General features: G+C 41.5%; 1 protein-coding gene across 4 annotated transcripts in view; it reads left to right on the top strand.

Moving 5' to 3' along the window:
• The window catches only part of LOC136627787 (golgin subfamily A member 6-like protein 25), a 62,151-nt gene that overhangs the window by 34,898 nt on the left and 5,762 nt on the right, over positions 1-21,491 (top strand). For all 4 annotated transcript variants that reach the window (XM_066603180.1, XM_066603179.1, XM_066603178.1 and 1 more), the window contains 13 exons: positions 530-665; positions 815-985; positions 4,433-4,558; positions 4,811-5,074; positions 6,759-6,821; positions 8,068-8,163; positions 9,171-9,272; positions 10,373-10,555; positions 12,125-12,256; positions 17,037-17,266; positions 17,411-17,549; positions 19,173-19,256; positions 19,646-19,848. In XM_066603180.1, the coding sequence (XP_066459277.1) occupies positions 530-665; positions 815-985; positions 4,433-4,558; positions 4,811-5,074; positions 6,759-6,821; positions 8,068-8,163; positions 9,171-9,272; positions 10,373-10,555; positions 12,125-12,256; positions 17,037-17,266; positions 17,411-17,549; positions 19,173-19,256; positions 19,646-19,848 (1,929 nt within the window). The remainder of the gene's footprint in view (positions 1-529; positions 666-814; positions 986-4,432; positions 4,559-4,810; positions 5,075-6,758; positions 6,822-8,067; positions 8,164-9,170; positions 9,273-10,372; positions 10,556-12,124; positions 12,257-17,036; positions 17,267-17,410; positions 17,550-19,172; positions 19,257-19,645; positions 19,849-21,491) is intronic.

The following is a 21,491-nucleotide window of genomic DNA, read 5'->3' as shown; positions in this document are numbered from 1 at the left end:
AAAATGAGTGATAATCGTTACACATAAACGTAGGCATTGTGCTTTTTTTGTTTGAACAGTGATTTTAAGGTCAACTTAAAATTCATTGTTCAGCCACTGAAAGATAAAGCAAACACATTTATATTTTCAGTAGACCCTAGGCTGTTTTCTCCATGGCATGTTTACACTAACTGGGAGAAAACAATGGAATGTGTTTCAACACAAGCTGAGCTCTGCAAACAACTCCTAGTGATCCTTTCAAGCAAATGGAGATGATAAAGTGTTAATGGCCATTAATACTTTATGCAAATAGATTGCGTGTAAAAGGGCCCTTAGTTATTGCCACATCTATACAAGAAATACCTTCTTCAAATTTGGACATAAGTGTTGTTTTGGGGCCAGCCATGCTGTAGAGTCTTCGTTTTGTGTTTATAATGTAAGACTAAGTTTCTTTTAGGTTTAACAACTTTCCTATCTTGGTGGCGTGGATGTCGTACATATCTTAGAATTTTAACAAACCATATGTTGCTATTTTCTTTGCTGTTTTTAGGCGTGAACTAGTGATCCTGGAGTACAAACGCAGCGAGTATATGAAGGAACTGCAGGAACTAGAGTTGGAACTCGAATCTATACGACAGCAATGCTCTAGTACTCATAGCAACCACGTTGCCAGCTTTCAGTATGAGGTAACCTCAATAATTCAATAGAAATGGCATAAGATCACATAGCCAGGGTTCTCCAGGATTCCACTATTCTTGTTTAAAATTAGCCCCCCGTTATAGACTTAGTGAAGACTGCTTAGACTTTAGTTAGAATTATTCTTTCTCCCAAATAGATCTCCTCTTTGAAAACAGAGAGGGACGAGTTAAAGGCACGTCTTCGACATCTGGAGGGAAGCCTGACATTTATGGAAAGGCAGGAACTAGAGCGTCAGCTGAACAGTGCAAAGTCAGAACTGCTCTCAGAGCAACGGACCTCCAGAGCAAAGATTGAGAAGCTACATGAGGTACTGTTTTTTAGGAATGAAAGCAAATAAATCCCATATATTACAGTTTAGCACGTGTTTACATGCACTAATTTTCTTGTGTTATGATTTGAAGACTCAAAATGGCAACTGCAATGAAATTATGTAGGCCCAATTAACACTTCACTGTTTTGATTAGTTTTTCTGCCATGCTGTCACTGCAATGTACTATTACATTGACTTGTGTTAAACAGCTTCCTGTCAAGACATTGTGTCACATTGGGGAAGGGGTAAAGGGAATCTATTAGCTCTCCTGGCATGTCTGTTTTAGTAAATCTTAGGGAGAGGGGTGCTCTCCTTAAGGAGAAAAGATAGCATTTCTGACCCCTGTCCCAGGCCTCTCACTAGCAACGCCAGACTCCTACTATACACTGATTAAGGCCTCCTTCCCACGAGCGTGACGGGCTCCGCCGCGTAATATTACGCTGTGAAGCCCGTCACGGCGCCCCCCAGAGCCCCTATACTTACCTGCGGGAGATAGCGTGAAATCGCTTCCCCGCCCACCGCCGCCGCGTCACTGCCCGTCACCGCCCACCGCCCTCGCGTCACCAGCCGTGTCACGTGCACGGCCGGCCGTGTCACGTGACGCGGCCGGACCGCGTCATTTGGCGTCATATGACGCTCGGCGGTGGGCGGGAAAGCGTTTTTTCACGCTATCTCCCGCTGGTTACAGCGGGAGATAGCGTGAATGGACGGCTTCCATTGACTGCAATGGAAGCCGTCAGTGCGTACAGCCCGTCCTCACCCGCAGAAAATAGAGCATGCTGCGGGTGAGGACGGGAGAAATCGCGGTGCGTAATTCCGCGGTGGAATTACGCATCGTGAGCATTGTGCTATTAGGTTCAATAGAACCTAATAGCTGCGGGCAACGCAGCGGATTTTCGCCGCGAATTACGCGGCGGAAATCCGTTCGTGGGAAGGAGGCCTAAGGGCAAATACCCTGAAACAGCTGTCTGTGCATGGAGTCTGGCTTTGCTTTTAATTCCCAGTCATTGTTACAAGGCTTGTATAAAGAGTCTAACTGTGGCTTGAATGAATGCTGCCTTCCAATAGGTGGCACTGTGGAGGTATTATTCCATCTTCCTCATTTGTTTTTGTATTCTCCATAATCATTCTAAAGCACTTTTTTGAAATTTCTGCATTGTGCTACTCATCTATAATTCCTCCAAGATATTTAGGAATAATTTGACAACTGAGCGTATCAGTTTATGTAAGGTATGTCCATGCATAGTGTGGCAGTGTTGGAACTGATTGCACAGTGTCACACTCACCAGGAACACAACTAAAGAGTCCCCAGAATTGTTATGGGCAATAGAAAGATTTACTAAAACAAACCTGTCGGGATTGGTGGCAGGTCCTCTTTAATGTTATATTTCCTTCGAGTGAGTTTACAGGTTTTGTAGATTAATCACTTTATAATGAAGTTATGGATCTTTCTAATGGGTTAAAACTTTGCTATTTACATTCATAGACTGAATATATTTAGACCCTTACATACGTATTCTAAGCAATACTCTGTTAGGTACACATCATGGATCCCAGGATCAGAAATCGGAACTGGAGACAGATTCGTTGCTTTCAATATATTTAGCTCAGTGAAGATTGCCAAGATCTGTAACATCAAGCCTAAGGCTGGCTGTCCATGGACGATCGTTCATAGCGTGATCCGTGGCAATAAATTGCATGCGGATCACGCTTAAAACGCTTTCCATAGGATAACTATGAAAAGCACAGCCTGATGTACACGAGCGGGAAATGCATCCTGCTTTTCCGCTCGTGTCCAAAAATTGCGGCATGCTGCGACTTTCTGTGATGAACCTATCATAATGATCGCGGGGACTTTTAATGATCTCCAGTGGCGGAAATCCGCTCGCGAGAATCTGCCCCATCTGTTGACAGGTGGCCTAAATCACACAACATTTGAACACTCCGTTCAGTGTATAATTCAGAAATACTTCTGACATAGACTTCTGTTAGAGTGTGGTTTTTGGCATATGTCTCGTCAATATACCTTGATTTAACTGTACTGAAAAGTGCAATCATCTGTGCTTTCCAATAAAAAACAAAAAGATACAAGTAGACAGAATGAACAAAAATCCAATATGTACACAGTTTATAGAATACATGTACTGTGCTTGCAATGGATGTATTATGATTGAAATGATTAAATATTCTGAACTAATTAGTTTATATACCAGCGTTGCCCTGGTAGCCTAGCTGTCCTTGATGCACTGGCTCTTCTTGTCTCTTTTTTACTTCGGGCCTGATGATATTCCCGGAGTCTCTGCAGCCCTTGTTGCACTGGCTCTTCTCCTCTCTTTTTTACTTCGGGCCTGATGATATTCCCGGAGTCTCTGCAGCCCTTGTTGCACTGGCTCTTCTCCTCTCTTTTTTACTTCGGGCCTGATGATATTCCCGGAGTCTCTGCAGCCCTTGAGGTCCTGGCTCTTTCTCACTTATTCTTAAGTCGTTGGTCATGTTGTTCAATTGTCTCGTTCGCTTGCAGTAATTTTACTTTCCTTGCCTCCAGCTGGATTTCCCTGATGGGTTTCCATTTTTATAGACATTCCAGATCCACCACGTCTAACTTATTCACTGTGCCAACTCACAAAGCATCTTATTTTACTATTGATTTTACAATAGGCCTCATTTATTAAACCTATGTAAGAAACCATTTCTTGCACATAGCAACCAATCATCATTTCGTAAACTACTCTAGTAAAATGAAAGCTGCAGTGTAATTGGTTGCTATGAGCAACAAACCATTGGATCTCCCCTTCCCGAGTAATTTAAGTTGGATCTTGAAGAGTCTATCACTCTATAGAGAAATTTGTATAACATTTTGTTATATACAGTATCATCCAGAATTTCCGCCCGTGCCCGCTGCCATAGGATTGCATTAGATAGCGCAATCCTAGACAGACGGCTGTGATTTGTCTGCGTGAAAACACACGCGGAAAACAAATCGCGGCATGTTCTATTTCTGTGTGGGTCTCGCAGAGGCCCACACAGAAATGTCAGTGGTGATGGGCTGGCTCCTCTCTGCGTGTGCGCCGGCTTGCCGGCAGCCGACTCACAGCGCAGAGAGGAGACGCTGAGAGCGGTTAAGCCACAGGTCCACATCCAGTTACGAGAATTCTTGCAGCGGGATCCGACCCGGCCGTCTGCAGGCGGCCTATTGGAATTTGGAAATAACTTCCAATTTTGGACTCCTCGAAGGTTCCACGATTTGTTAGCATGGCAGTTTTGCATATTATCAGCATGTGGTGGATCAACTTTTTAAGTTTTTCCATTCTTGGTACAAAACCTTCTAGAGATTTCTGACTAGTGATTTTCTGTTTTAAACATAGGGTGTTTCCAAACTCCTGGAGGGCACTGTACAAAACCTATTTTTACACTAATCGAGCAGAAATTGCATTTTGTTTGCAGAATTTGGAAGATTGTCAGAGTAAACTGGAAGAATCAAGGGCAGATGCTGCGGAGAAACAGGAGAAGAGCAGGCAGCTTAAGTCACAACTGCGGGAGCTTGAGAAGAAGTATGAGACCCTAATCCAGGTAAATTCATTTGAAAGCATGTTGATATTTTATCCCCTCTTCACACTAAAAGAATACAGTCTGTGGACAACGCCTTTATTTTGTTGATTAGACCTACTAAACGTCATTTTGATCGAAATATTTTATAATTTGACTCTTTAATATATTTTGTAATATGGCCAAGTGTCCTCGTACAGTTTTGTTTCCCAGTGTCTATAATACTTGTTTTTGTAGCTTTTTAATCTATATTTTTCAACTACTCTGCAACAACAGGCACAGGCAGAAGAAGCCAGCGAACAAAAAGACACGTATGACCAAGAAATTACTAACCTAACTACCCGGGTCAAGGAACAAAACACAAGGATTGCTTCCCTTGAAAAGATCCTGTCTGAGAAAGAGCTGGACCTGCTGAAATTGAGAGATGTTATATCCTCGATGAAAGTTGAGAAGGAAGCCCAGTTGCTGGCAGCAGAGGTTCAGAAAGAAGAACATAAAAAGAGACTGCTTGAACTGCAACTCCAGCACCAGCATGACCAGGTACCATCCAACACATTGCTTTGGTCATCAGTAAGCATATAATAATACAAGGTATACAAAAAGGAAACTGCCTTACAACACATTGGATATTCATACATATGTATAATGAATACTTTCCAGATAAGGCCCTCTTCATATCCCTCTATTTGACATGTACCCTGGGAGAAACTCCCAACATATACCTCCAACTGAAGTGTGTAACATATCCCACTGTATAGGCGTATATGGTCCAGTTGTAAAGAAAAGCTTATATAGCGCAATACGCTTTTTAAAAAATATATAGTATACTAAGCTACTTCAAAACATTTCTATTGGCAGTAAACGACATATACTAGCCCGATGGAGGTCAACAGGACACTCTTTTGGTCTCTGTCGGATGAATGAAGCCCAATGGGTACATAACTAATATGATGTGAAGAAGGCCTAAGTCTGAGCAGAAATACTTTACTGTTGATTGAATGATGGACTGAAGGTGGCCATAAACACCAGATGTTAAAGGTTATGGATCCACAATAGAGAAAACTTTGTGCAGTTTTATTGAATGGGACTGAGATACAGTACCAGGCACAATGGCACCTACAGAGACTTTTGCACCTGATAATCAGTGGAGGCTCCAAGGATCAGACACGTACCATTCAAACATTGATGTCCTATAATAAGGATAGGCATTCAATTTTTTTTTAGCCTTTAAAAAAAATTACACTATTGTGATGGTCATTTTGCCACTGAACTTGCTTTTCACTGTACATCCTTTAATTCCTATAGAAATACATACACTATCCTTCCAAAAGCAATTGCATACCTGAGCAAGAATCTAAAATAGTATTTATTGACAAATGTAATACTCAATGGGGCCTCTTTTGGCACTAATCACATCGAATACTCTGTGGCATACTTTCTACTAATGTCTGATACAATTCAGCTGGTATTTCCCTCTATTCATCCTGCAAATCTGGCAAGTTTTCTCAAAGAAAATGGATGCTGTTCGTATTTCCTGATCCACTGTTCTGGTTTGTTCTAGAGATTTTCAGTAGGATTCTTTGTACAGTCCAATCATGGAACATCCATATCCTCAAACCAATGTAAAACAGGATTGGATTTGTGACAAGGCACGTTGTTTTGTTGGAAGTGTTGTTGACCATTTCCAGAGTATTGCCACATTGTTGGCAGCACATTATTGTCTAAAATGACAGGGTACACTTCCTTATTCATGGTTCTTGCCACTACAACCAAAAGACCAAGACCCATAGCATGTAAAATATCCCCAGACCATAACGGAACCTCCACTGTAGTTAAGTGTTGGCACAACAGGCAGAAGGCATTTCCTAGTCATCCTCCACACCCAGGTTCGTCCATCTGATTTGAAGAGGAGCAGTGTGAATCGTCATTTCATAGAACAATCTTCCACTGCTCAACTGTCCAATGATGACGCTTCTTGCACCATGTAGATGGGACGACACATCTTCTTTGAGAGAACTTTCAGACATTTGCAGAATGAATGGAGGGAAATATCAGCTAAAGTGTATCTGATGTCATTAGGACCAAAGGAGGCCCGATTAAGTATTAACATACATAAATAAATACTACTTTTGATTCTTACTCAAGCGTCCCATTCTATTGTTAGGATAGTGTATATGTATGTTATTATGCAACTAGATTACTGAACATCTCATTATTTTGCCAGGATCTCCATATCTCAAGACTGAAGGAAGAAATGAAGGGCCAAAAACAAAATGAAATTCAACAGGTTTGTTTCTAATGTCCCTGGGCAGAATTAAAGCCTAAAACTAAAAGTTTTGTTTCATCTGTTTATTGATTTTCACGTAAACATTCAACCATCTTATTTCTGTAAAGCAACATTATGATTCGTAACAGGAGCTGCAAAGTGGTGTGGTCCATTGCCTATCTGGGCATGGAGCTTTAACAGGAAAGTTTGGGGCTAACCCCTTTGTAAGTTGACTGGAGTCCATCATGGATTGTCCCTCCTTTGGATGTCTCGGCCCATATATGGGTAGATGTTCATGAGGCCTTTCTTGGATCCTCTGGTGTATTAATCTTTATGAAAGAGCTCTTCGAATGGCCAACTCATCCATACAGTGGAACCTCTATGTGCTCCTTTTATAATCTAGTCCCTGTCTAAAGGCCCATTTAGACACAACGATTATCGCTCAAAATTCGCTCCAAAAGCCATCTTTTGAGTGATAATCGTTATGTCTAAATGTGCCCATCTTTTAGCTTTCTGCTGAACGATGGTATCCAGTTCGGCCTGAAAACAGTCGTTCAGGAAGAACAGCTGATAAGACAGACCGCACGCTATGCTCTGCCTGGGGACCGCTGATAACAGCTGATTACATTGTCTCAGCTGTCCTCAGCTGTGAGCTCCGCCTGCAGAACAAGAGGAATTTATTCAGAGAACAGCGGGTGGTCCTCTGAATAACTTCAGCTCCTGGCGGCTCGCATGCTTCTAATTGGTACTAATAGGCATTAGTACCAATTAGCAGATTATGCAAAATGATTGCTAAAAAGCTATCTTTTGTCTAAAGGGCCTTTACTCAGGAACTTTAACCAGAACTTTGTTATAACAAAGTTTTAGTAATTAGAGATGAATAATTAGAGATGTCAATTCAGTCTTTCCTAGATTAAAATGGCTTGCTTAAACAAATACAAACTTACCAAGATATTAGTTAATGAAATCTAATGCTGGTACGTTTATATAATTGCCAACAGTCTCAGGAAACGGCCTCAAAAGCATGGAACCATTTACAGAGGGGGCAAGCGCTATACAAACTCAACACAAAACTAGGTGGGCATCTTCGGTGGTCCTGGGCTCAGGCTTAAATGTCCTGAATTGTGTTGACAGCTATGCATTTATTGTTTAGTTGTTGCTATGTAACATATGTAACAAGAAACATGCTGATTCTCCTCATTATAATTCACAGTTGATAGCTTGTTAGTTATTAAAGAGGGTGCTTTTGATTGTTCTTTAATTGAAGTTTGCAGAAAATATGGAACAAGTGAAAGCAAAAGCTCTTCAGGATCAAGCGGAATCTCTGAAAAAGGAAATGGATAAAGTGATGAATTCCATAGAGGTAATGCACTGGCTTGGAATACAGATATAAATATAGATGATTTCTAGCATAGCTGTTATTTACCTGTTTCAGAATTACAGCGGTCAAGCCAGAATAGAAAAAAAATAGTTTTTCTAAAAACAGTGGCACTTTTGTGTATAGGCTGTGTCTGAATAGAGCACAAGGGTACAAGCGCTGTTGATGGAGAACAAAAATGAGACTTTTTTTTTTTTTAATCTCAGGTAATCCCTTTAAAAAGTAACTTTCCTAATGAATAAAGGTCCATTTAGACACAACCATTATCGCTCAAAATTCACTCAAAAGCCGTCTTTTGAGCGATAATCGTTGTGTCTAACTGCAGTGACATCATGCAGTTTTCGTTAACGAATCGCTGATCGTTCTCTTTCAGCATGCTGAAAGACAACAATGAGCCTTAGCAGGAGTTCACAGTGGGATACAGCTGTAAAGCTTAGAGCCCCTTTACACTGCATGATTATTATGCAAATCTCTCATTAGATCAAGTGGTTTGCACGATAATTGAACAGTGTGAATGCATGCAGTGAAAGAACGATCAGCAATAAATCGCTGATTGGATCTTTCATGCAGACCTAAAAATGATTGTTGGCCTGCCGCTGCGTAGTTCCGTGTTAACAGGCCATCACTCATCTATGAACGACAGCATGGTTACTGTGAATGGAGGTGAGCGGGGCGGAACAATCTCCAGCCCGCTCCGCCTCAGTTTACTGAGCGATTATCAAACCTGTGTGAAAGCACATGAGAGATCATCATCGATGTATCGGTTGTCAAGCAAAGAGGCTTTAGTTTTGGTAAAGAGACATTTGTTTATATTTCTAACAAGATCTTCATATGTTCACTAATGTAGGACTTAAAGGGGTCTTTGAGTTAAAACAATGTAACTTGGAAAACCCTTTTAATGCTAAATGAAAGTACATCCTGTGTTGCTAAATGATGATTTTAGCCATGACCATTCGCTCTTACTTTTAGCTTTATTATGCTCTTATATTCAGGTTAAAGATAAAGACATTGAAAAATTGAAAGAGACTCTCAAGTCACAGAAGGAGTCAATGAAGAAACTGACTGCAGAACTCAAACAAGAAGCAAGAGAAATGGTAAGATATAGATTGTTATTTACTCTAAACTTGTATAACCTTTATCACTTTTGCATTAGGGTCCTTTTACATGGAACAGTTAATCACTGGAATGAGTAAAGGCTGATTCAGACACAATGAGAATCGCTCAAAAGATTCTTTTGAGCGATTCTCATTCTGTCTAAATGCACTGCCATCGTGCAGTTTTCGTGCTGGCTAGAATTGACCGATCAGCTGTTATCAGCAGAGAGGAATGTTATCAGCCGTCTGCACTGATAAGATTCTCTGTGCCTGTGTCCTGCTGTGAATTCACAGCGGAGTACAGGCTTTAAGCACAGAGAACACAACAGCTGTTTGTTCGTGCAGAACAGCTGTAGTGTTCGGCGAGAGATAGCAGCGGTGTGTCACTGTGCCTGCATAGCTGTATAGTAGCTATAATCACATTAAGAGCTCAAAGTGGTCACCGTTAACATGCAAACACAACTAAACCACAAACAACAATGGTGCTTGAGTGAGAAGAGAGAGAGATCTTTCTCTCTCCCCACCGCTACCGGCCGCCTCCCCCCCCCCCCTTTCCCCGTGCCTACTCGGACCAGTAAGCAGTTACTTGAGCGAGCATCACTCTTATCCGAGCGTGCTCGCTCATCTCTATTAAGCATACCTCCTCCATATTATTTCACTCTCCACATGGTAGCTTTAGCAATCGTGCAATCTATAACAGTAACCAGTCACAGGATAATACTACATATTGCCACCATATATTCAATTCACATTAAAAAAGTATACATACCCACTATGGAATTATGTATACATTTTTTGGGACACCCTGTATATTTGTGGCTGGGAAGACTAGTTGACATGGCATGACTGTTGATTGCTAGTGGAAATTGTTTAGCAGTGCAGGTCAATTTAAAATCTAATCAGTCTTTATCCCTGTTGTTTCCAGTGTTATTTGGAACAGAGTATAAATCAATTGAGTAGCACAAATATGCACATATCATTGTAGCAATGAACGTGATAAATGGTCTTGCAATATCTACCAGGCTTTAACCATTCAGTAATTTAGGTTTGATGAATGATTTTAGCTAATGAGAAATCTTTTTCTTCTGCTTGTATCTCAGGTGCACAATACATTGCTGCGAGAACAGAAAAAGTGGGAAAGTGAGAAAAGAGATACTCTTCAAATCCAAAGGCATACATTGGAAGAAGAGAAACTTCGAGAAATGGCCGACCTGCGGGAAGCAATGGAAAGAGAGCGCAGGATGTCTATGAAGTTTGAAAAGAAATGTGCCGATCTCCAAAATGTAAGATTGCCCACTTATAAAAATACATTGGTTTTATAGTCAAACAAGCTAGCACAGGCTAGCCACAGATGAGTGGACTATGACCAGAAAATCAATCAAACAGGATTAGGTATTTTCATAAGCGTGAATGGTGAGTGATATGACGCTATACATTAGTGTCTGTCAATCATTGGTGAGGGGCTAAGAGGAGTAGCGATGGATCCAAGAATAAAGTAGACCCATCACATATACCAAAGATATATAGACCATCCTTCAAGGAGAGTGTTATTTCTGAAACTTGTTAGATTGGATTGACTAGTCTAGCCTAGCCATGAAAGCACGTCACTGGGACTTCTCAAGGTTTTTGCAATCAGGTTAATGTAACTGATTGGAGCATCCCCCTACTTCTATCACATAGCAAGATTGGATTCTGAAGTGAAGCCAAATCCAGAGACAGCCTGATATCTTTCGCCTCCTGCAGCTTGAAATGTCACATCATAAGGAGTTCTGATCCATTTACAGATCTAGCGACAGTCCTTCTGCCAGTCTTCCACCACTCCTCTAACTTTATGTAATAGTTTTTAGTTGCAAACGCTATGTTTATTTGAGAAATATATTTGTTGAAACAGAAAACTTTTTATATAGTCCAAAAAAATACACTGGAGGGAAGCTGTAATATACGGAATGGTATTTTCACCTCCGATGTGACCATGCTAGCTTTAAGGGGTATTCTGGTTACGTAAAGCTGCTGTCAAATGAATGCTAACCAAATGTTATTGAAGTTTGCAATGTGGTTCTGCTTTGAAATTTGTGTCTAACGTTATAAACCTCAGTACCTTCTCCTGGTATTTAAGTGCTTATTCCCAAGTTGCCTTCAAAGCGACGTGTAGGCATTCCAGCACTACAGGTTGGGCTCGCTCAGTAAGACTAACCTGGGATGCCTTTTTTTGTATTCAGCTCTTAGGACCAGATTGCTGACCAAGGGCAGGGCAGAGCTTAGTGGGGACCTGCACAGGAGGGAAGTACAGAGCAGGGAATTGTAGTTTAAGGGCGCCCACCCACTGGCGATTTTTTTTCCCTGCGAAATTCGCAGCATTTTTTTCTCTGCAGGGGTCTATGGGACTTGTAATGTTAAAATCGCGATCGCGCAAAATCGCGATTTCGCGGTAAATTGCGATTTTGCGCGATCGCGATTTTAACATTACAAGTCCCATAGACCCCTGCAGAGAAAAAAATGCTGCGAATTTCGCAGGGAAAAAAATCGCCAGTGGGTGGGCGCCCTTAAGCTGCATGTCAGCAGGGATGTAGCGGCTATCTTGGAAAATAACAATGTGGCGAAACATAAGAAATGGAGGACAGGATAAGAAGCTGATCAATTTATATCCATAACCAGCTGTGCATAAACATGGTGAAAATATCTTTCATATCTGGAATTTTTGAAAATTTGCTTTGCAACCAGAATACCCCTTTAACTTCTATTTTGACATAGGCCTTGCTACCACTGGTTATGTAAAAGCTATACATAACATTAAAGAAGGCTGTACAGCCATGTATTAGTCTAATAATGATTGATTACATTTTCATTAACAGACAATTCAGGAGCATGAAATTCACCAGCGTTCACTACAGTGTGAGAAGCAAGAAGCTTTAGATGAACTACGCACGATCCTGAAAGAAGAGAAACAAGAGGAGATGAGGAGATTGGAGAAAGAGCTTGCACAAGTATGACCAGAGCTATCCGTAGCAGTCTTTCATTTTTTTTTTGTCTTAACTGTACAGAATAGGCGATTCTAAGCATTTTTGTAATAGCTTTTATTAGCCTATTCTGTACATTTTTCCTTCAAAACTCCTCTCCTGTTATGAAGTCATTGCTAGGGAAATTCATATTCACCTAACTGCATAGCAGAAGAGGGGGCTCTTGCTGTGCCTGCACTGTTCTCTCTAGTGCGGCCGCAGACACAACTGTTCCCTATTGAACTCTTTATTAATAAAGCCTGCTTTTTCCATTTTATTGAGTCTTAGGCCGTTTTCACACTGGCGATAAAATGGCATGATGCGAGAGTAAGTTAAAACAGAATTATGAAGCCAATGATTTTCAATGGTTTTATTCCCAGTTGTGATGTTTTCACTCATGCAATGTGGCGTGAAAGACAAAATCGCAGCATGTCCTATCTTTTTTATCGCAACGCAGGAACTTGCAATTTTCGTGGGATGCGTTTTTAACATTACGAACTCCTATTGACTTTTGCATAAGAAAATTGTGGGCGGCAGCAATACAATGTGTGATTTTTCACAAGAAAAAGCATCGCTGGTGCTCAACAATCGTCTGAACAAAACTGCGATTTTGCTGCGATTTTCTCACAGCGATATCGTGATCCCTCATGTGAAACTAGCCTTAGGCCGCCTGCAGACGAGCGGGTCGGATCCGGCGGCGAGGATTCTCGCCACGCGATCTGACCCAAGCGCCTGCAGGGACGAGCGCGTACTCACCCGCGCCCGGCGGCCCCGGCTCTTTCATGTGTCGGCTGCTGGGAAGCCGGCGCATGCGCAGACCGGAGCCGGCGGCCGGGTGAGTGACGTTTCTGTGCGAGGCTCTGTGAGCCCCGCACAGAAATGGGACATGCTGCGTTTTGTTTGCCGCGCGACATTTCGTGCGGCCAAACCACGGCCGTCTGCATAGGAGTACGTATTGTAATGTACTCCTATGCAGGCTTTCAGTGGCAGAAATCCTGCGGGAAATCCCGCCGCAGGATTTCCGCCCGTGTGCAGGCGGCCTTACAAACAAAATAAATTCTTCTGTGCCGCACACCTGTCCCCAGTGTTGCTATATCTCTTCTGCTTTTCTTCCCCCAGTAGCACACTGTGTATGGTGAAGTCATTCAATGCAGCAGACAGCTTCTCTCCTTCACAGCGCCCGGTCCCTGCCAGACCCGAAGCACTGTCAGGGTCTTAGTGGATTAAGTAGTGATATATAGTACTATGCATCTGATTTATTATGTCTTCGATTATGCATCGGGTGCGGCGGGCAGCACCTGATGAAGGGGAAAAGCCGTCTGCTGCATAGAACAGCTTTGCCACACACAGTGCGCTGTTAGGGGGAAAAAGGCAGAAGAGAAATATTAGAAACGCAGCACTGGGGATAGATGTGGGGCACAGAAGGGATTATTATGTTGGTTAGACTCAATAAGATCTATAAAGCAGCCTTGATTAATAAAGTGTTCAATAAGAACAACTGTGTTTGCAGCTTTGCTAGAGAGAACAGTGCAGGCACAGCTGGAGTTCCCTCTTCTGCTATGTAGCTAGATGAATATGGATTTCCTTAGCAATGCCTTGTAGCTGCAAAGCAGAAGAGGGGTTTTGAAGGATAAAAAATGTACAGAATAGGCTAATAAATTTGATTGCAGAAATGCTTAGAATAGTGCAGATATTGACTCTGTTTTGTAGGTGGAAATGCTGCAGAACTTGCCATGGAATTATCCACTGCAGAAATTCTGCAGCATTTCCGCCTCATGTGAAATTACCATAAATGTGTTTGAAGTAGGCTGAACAAGCTGTGACACAGCAGAAGTAGATTCAACCACCTTTCTGATCAGCATCCAGTTTTGGTTGCTGGCCAGTCTTTTTTTTTTACTAGCCCAAGTGATGATTTGTCCTCTTGACCTATGTTCACTGCAGGCAATCACCACACACATTGATTCTTGTCGACCTCATCACCGCATCTTCCAGTGATTGGCTGCAGTGGTCACATTTCGATACATGTCTGTGTCAGCCTGAGGAATTTAAAAGGAGAGTACAACTCCTTGCTAATTTAGTAGCCAATAATATATTCAGAACATTTCACTTAATGACAGTTTTGCTGTTTTAAGTTAAAAATATGTCTTGCTGACCTTGGCCATTTTTCATTCTCAGTTCTTGCGAACACTTGGTGGTAATGACACAGCACAAAGCAAAGCCACTACCACATCACAAAAAACCATGGCAAAAAACGGCATGCAGGTTCTGCTTCAGTTTTACATGTGTGGCTGCTTTGGCTTTTTTGAGGTTTTTATTTGTTTCTTCTTTATTTTTTATGTCTTTTTGCTTCTAAAACCACAGCAAGTCTGAGCTGTAGTGACAAGACTCAGCACAGTTTTAAATGAAAGCACACAATTCACAAAACCAATCCTAACATTATATATATATATATATATATATATATATATATATATATATATATATATATATATATATACACACTACCGTTCAAAAGTTTGGGGTCACCCAAACAATTTTGTGTTTTCCATGAAAAGTCACACTTATTCACCACCATGCGTTGTGAAATGAATAGAAAATAGAGTCAAGACATTGACAAGGTTAGAAAATGATTTGTATTTGAAATAACATTGTTTTTACATCAAACTTTGCTTTCGTCAAAGAATCCTCCTTTTGCAGCAATTACAGTATTGCACACCTTTGACATTCTAGCTGTTAATTTGTTGAGGTAAGCTTGTGAAATTGCTCCCCACGCTTCTAGAAGCATCTCCCACAAGTTGGATTGGTTGGATGGGCACTTCTGGCGTACCATACGGTCAAGCTGCTCCCACAACAGCTCAATGGGGTTCAGATCTGGTGACTGCGCTGGCCACTCCATTACCGATAGAATACCAGCTGCCTGCTTCTGCTGTAAATAGTTCTTGCACAATTTGGAGGTGTGTTTAGGGTCATTGTCCTGTTGTAGGATGAAATTGGTTCCAATCAAGCGCTGTCCACTGGGTATGGCATGGCGTTGCAAAATGGAGTGATAGCCTTCCTTATTCAGAATCCCTTTTACCCTGTACAAATCTCCCACCTTACCAGCACCAAAGCAACCCCAGACCATCACATTACCTCCACCATGCTTAACAGATGGCGTCAGGCATTCTTCCAGCATCTTTTCATTTGTTCTGCGTCTCACAAACGTTCTTCTTTGTGATCCAAACACCTCAAACTTGGATTCATCCGTCCACAACACTTTTTTCCAGTCTTCCTCTGTCCAATGTCTGTGTTCTTTTGCCCATCTTAATCTTTTTCTTTTATTGGCCAGTCTCAGATATGGCTTTTTCTTTGCCACTCTGCCCTGAAGCCCAAATTCCCGCAGCCGCCTCTTCACTGTAGATGTTGACACTGGTGTTTTGCGGGTACTATTTAATGAAGATGCCAGTTGAGTACCTGTGAGGCGTCTGTTTCTCAAACTAGAGACTCTAATGTGCTTATCTTCTTGCTTAGTTGTGCAACGCGGCCTCCCACTTCTTTTTCTACTCTGGTTAGAGCCTGTTTGTGCTGTCCTCTGAAGGGAGTAGTACACACCGTTGTAGGAAATCTTCAATTTCTTAGCAATTTCTCGCATGGAATAGCCTTCATTTCTAAGAACAAGAATAGACTGTCGAGTTTCAGATGAAAGTTCTCTTTTTCTGGCCATTTTGAGCGTTTAATTGACCCCACAAATGTGATGCTCCAGAAACTCAATCTGCTCACAGGAAGGTCAGTTTTGTAGCTTCTGTAACGAGCTAGACTGTTTTCAGATGTGTGAACATGATTGCACAAGGGTTTTCTAATCATCAATTAGCCTTCTGAGCCAATGAGCAAACACATTGTACCATTAGAACACTGGAGTGATAGTTGCTGGAAATGGGCCTCTATTCACCTTTGTAGATTTTGCACAAAAAACCAGGCATTTGCAGCTAGAATAATCATTTACCACATTAGCAATGTATAGAGAGCATTTGTTTAAAGTTAGGACTAGTTTAAAGTTATCTTCATTGAAAAGTACAGTGCTTTTCCTTCAAAAATAAGGACATTTCAGTGTGACCCCAAACTTTTGAACGGTAGTGTATATAAAAATGGAGTGGTGTTACCAAAAAGTAGAATCAGTAGATTGTAGACTTTAATATATCCAGGCGATGTAGACAAGACCTTTGAAGTAGCCTTGATTAGTCCAACTAATGTTGTTGTTGCTGTTAGCCGTTTAGTCGTTCACGACCCTTGGTGACCCTCAAGGCTCCCTCCCTCCATATTTTTCGGTTTTGCTCTGCTTCTTTCAGTTGTGTGATATCCATGCCAGTATCACCTTTGACAGTATATTAGTCCAACTAATATACACTACCAAATAAAACAAAATGACCACCCGAAAGAGGCACCCCTGCTCGAGAGCCTAACCCTAAGTGCCCATACTGTATCAATCTGTCCCTATACACTTCATCTGGCCATTATTTGCAATCTCATCAGCAGACTTGGAATCATCATAAGCTCTGTACCCAGCATAACTCCAGAGTCTGGTAGTATCAGCCCACACATAATATCCATTTTATATGACTTTTTACATTTTTCTCTTGTCCACTGGTACACTCATTTTCTTCGCCAGGACCGTCTACAACTTCAGTGTAACATTTTGTATTCATTTTAGATTTATTTTTCTTTTGTCACACAGAAGTGACATAGAAAGTATCAAATTATCATTATACTGAGTTGGATGTTAATTATTTAGGAGAAGGAACGTGACATTGAGCGTTTTAAGCAACGACTGCAGCAGATGGAGGAAGAGCAGCATGAGCTGAGGAATGAGAAAAATGAATCAATTTTCAGAGAACGAGAGGCAATGGCCCAGGCTGAGCGAGCAGAAAGGGCCCTTGCCAGGGAGATCACTGCAGCCTGTGAGCGCGTGCAGTGCACTCCTGGGAGGGCTAAGATACAAAGTCCATCACGCAGCAGACACGGGTAAGTGGCAGCTCAAGAATCAGTGGAAGGTTTTATAGACAACATAAAGTACATTATCACATTTTACATTACACTAAAATAAGCCCAGGAAGTAGTAAGATTAATGCACTGATACAATGTTAGATAACCGAATCTACCCTGCAGGAGTCCTTCTCTCCCTTCCACCAACCAAGCATTGAAAGTGTTGCATGAAGTAAGTGAGGAAACCAACCAATTCATTCATGAATTACAGCAAGAAGTAGAAGCTCAGAAGCGCACGTTACTGCATGTACAAAGAGAAAGGGTAAGTAAACTGCACTCTACAAGTTGCATATGTTAATGGAGATCAGATTGATGTTTTTCTGCACGCCGCCAGTTTTACTGTTCACAGCTTTCTTCCTTATTATGGCTCCACAAACTTAATCATAAAAGAAGAACCAACTTTGAGAAAGAAGTTTTAACATTTTTAGGGAACTAGTGTTGATATTTATCACTTTTGTTGATACCATATCACAAATATACTATCTTATAAGTTAGGGCTGCAGTATGGGGAGGGCAAAAGGGGCAATAACCGGGGGCCTCCACTAACCTAGGATACTCCAGCCCATCTCCAACACCCCCACCTGTAAAATATTGGAGTTTGCTAAAGTAAATGATTGAAGACCAAAATCCTGATGCCCTTATCTGCAACACTAAAGCCGGCTTCACACGGGCGCTAAAATCACGCAAAATTTATGCTCACAAATATGAACCCCATTATTATTATCGAATGGGGTCATACACATGAGTAATGTTTTCCTGCATGACACCGTGATGTGATGCGGGGTAACAAATTGCGACATGATCTATCATACTGCGTGCTCTCTCATCACAGCACCCATTGTTTTCAATGGGGCCGGCGGTAGCACTGCACCATGTGCAAAGTGCACACAATGTGATATCTCCCAATTCCCTGTATCCCCCCAAAAATGCAAGGCTGTTTTCATATTAAAACTCCTCGCATCCTCTGGAATTTCACATGGATGGTGAGCGTGATATGGGAGTAGGAGTCACAGCCCCATATTGCGCTCGCGCTCGCCTGTTTGAAGTTAGCCTAACTGGAAGAAGTATGGTCAAGTATGCATGTTTGTTATTACAGGGAGCGGGGGATAACGTCTGGCAGCACTGGTCTGATTGGACAAAGGATTCTGCAGTCCAAACATTGTTTTCCCCAAGAAGATTTTGGGGAACAGTGTGGCTTCCCTATGCACATTAAATTGTTGTTGTTTTTTGCCACTATTGATGGGATATGCTGACAATTGTGTAATACTTAGATCCAGTTTATTTGCCATGCATTATATGACACTGCTACTGGAGAACGGCTCTTCATTAAAGGGGTTGTTGAGTTGTAAACTATTGATGGCATATCCTCAGTGGTGAATTGGTGGGCATCTATCACCTGAGACCTCCCATCGATCAGCTTCTCTCTGGGCCAGTGCGCTCGTGCACTGAGCTGATTTCTGCAGGAAGCAAACACCTTAATTCTCACTGCAATCGCCAGACTTGGTAGTGTAGGTAATGTTCCCATTGAAATGTATTGGTGTAATACCAAGTCTGGCCACCTCAGTAGGAACGGAGCTGTCTGCTTCCTGCAGAAATCAGTTCAGTGCATGAGCATCCCGGCCCAAAGAACACTTGATTGGTGGAGGTCCCAGGTGACAGACCCTGGCAATCAACTACTAATGACCTATCCTGAGGATACGCCATCAATAGTTTACAACCAGATAACCCATTTAAAGTTGTTTTGCCCAAAGGCCTCCAGCAACCTTGATCAATCTTTTCTGATGATAGATAACTGTTAACTATGTCTCTTCTTTTTTACCCTGGATTTGGGAACATGTCATATGTATCTTGCTTTTCAGTAAAAGTCATCTTGTGTCTTGAGCAGGAACGTGAATTACAGCAATTAAAAGAACAATTACAGCTAGAGAAGGAGAAGGCTCTGGAGATGTTAAAAGATAAACTCATACAGGTAAGTACAGTCAGTACAGTCCATCTTCCAGATCACTCGTGTCTCAATTCATGAATACTGTTGGAGATAATGTTTTTTCTTCTTGTGTTTTACTTCTTTTTATGGCATTTTGCTTTCATTTGGCAATTAATATTTTATAATACTACTTTGACATTGCCCTCCCCCACACTGCAATGTGCTTCTGTTGCTTAATTAATACAGATGATACTATTGAGTAAATAATTAGAAAACAAAAGTTATTCGAGTTTGTAAAACACGATTAGAACGGGACTGGAACAATTCAAGAAACTATAACTTTACATTTTAGCCTCAGACGCTGCCTAACTTGACCAACCAAGTCGAATTACAATAATGAATGTAATAATATATAAACTCTTATATCCTCTCAGGAACACATAGAGGAAATCACTAACCTGCAGCGGGACCAACTGCGGGAGTCCAATGGAGGAGAGAACCAGTCTCTACGGCAGCAGCTCAGAGAGAAGGACAATGAGCTGAGAGCCATCCAGAGAAACATGGCCAAATGGAAAGATGAGACTGCCACAAAACTTGCTCAAAAATTTGAAGAGGAACTTAATGCAGAGCTTGAAAAGTAAATTAGCCATATAGTATTAAAACTAGAAACTGTGATTATAGTCACAATTCACACCAAAAATAGCAATTATCTAGAGTTCTGCATAGACATCCTGAGTGCAGGTCAGACTGAAAATCACAAATCACCAAGCAGACTAGCGCAGCTTGATTGTAGAATTGCAATATGTTCTCAAAGATTGGTGTGGAGATCTCAGGCTGTGTAAAGGCCCATTTAGACACAACGATTATCGCTCAAAATTCGCTCAAAAGCCGTCTTTTGAGCGATAATTGTTGTGTGTAACTGCACTGACATCGTGCAGTTTTTGTTAAGCCATCGCTCATCGTTGTCTTTCAGCGTGCTGAAAGACAACAATGAGCCTTATCAGGAATACAGCTGATACTATTGTTTCAGCTGTATCCTGCTCCCTGAACACAGGCTGGTTCTGAAGAACGAAGCTGTCTAGCTGCGGTCTTCATTCCCCGCTCGGAGCACCTGGCTGTATAACAGCCAGGCGCTGCGAGCGGGGAACAGTTGGATGCAGAAGACAAGCAAGGCCACCCCGCTTGTCTTCTGCATTCTGCACTCAGAGCGCTCGGCCGGGCGCTCCGAGCAGGGAACAGCTGGATACAGAAGAATTCCTGCATTGTGGCCCTAACATCAAGATAAGAAACCCTGTTTTTAATATGCATCATTTCATTGTAATGGCCCATTCTGTGCCCAGTGTTTATTTCACGACATAATGATGTTATATCATAAGACCATATCTTCTCATGGTGTACGCAAAATCTCTACGGCGTATCAGATATGTCACACCCCTTTAGCTATGAAGTAGAAGCTGGATCAGCGTGTGGGGCACCTGATAAAAGGTGCATAATTCATGAAGAAGTTAGACTGGAGTATTTCTTATCTTGGTATTTGTAGTCACAATACAGGTGTTTTATCCAAATGTGAAAAAGGTAATCAATTTTGATTTACTTGGTACCGATGTAGCAAAGCTTAACTTGACAAGTTAAGAAAATGTTCTGCGCACAGTTTATTTGCCCTTTCAATAGCTAGGTTGGGGTAACAATAGATTTTCAATGGCCTGTACATAGAGTCCACCGGATGCAGCTGCAGCTTTGACAGTGCACATTGGGGAAATAGTGAAGAAGATAAGACGTACATGGCTGGATTCAGTTTGTCAGCAAGTGAAACTTATGGGTTCATAGGAGCTGACAAGTGTTCCTTAAATATCTGATCCATAATTTTAAAATAAAGCAGTTTAATAACGACTTCCACACAAAATGTAAAAATTGGCATACAGTATATTTTAACTACTATAATAAAACACAAGTCAGATTCAGAAAATGTTGTTTACTTTCATAAATTCAGAAAGAACGAGCCACTCATTAATTAAATTTGCTACTTCCAAAAATAGACCGCTTTGAACTGAGGCTAAATCATTTCTAGTCATTACTGCGTATCTCTAATTGCTTCGCTGTCTCTTTCTTCACTTTGTTGCCTCCGCTCTGTGGAATTCTGCATTTAAGTAGCTGTTTATTCCTACAGATGCAAGGTGGATTTTCTAAGAGAAAGGTAACTGGTTACATAGTTTAGATATAGTTGCCGATATCCATCATATAACAAAGCTGCATGTTCATAGAAACCGAGGGGACATTTAT

The sequence above is a fragment of the Eleutherodactylus coqui genome, chromosome 5 (genome assembly GCF_035609145.1).
Source record: "Eleutherodactylus coqui strain aEleCoq1 chromosome 5, aEleCoq1.hap1, whole genome shotgun sequence".
NCBI classification, from domain to species: Eukaryota; Metazoa; Chordata; class Amphibia; order Anura; family Eleutherodactylidae; genus Eleutherodactylus; species Eleutherodactylus coqui.
Note: the sequence above shows the minus strand (reverse complement) of the source record. Positions and strands in the feature narration are given on the sequence as shown.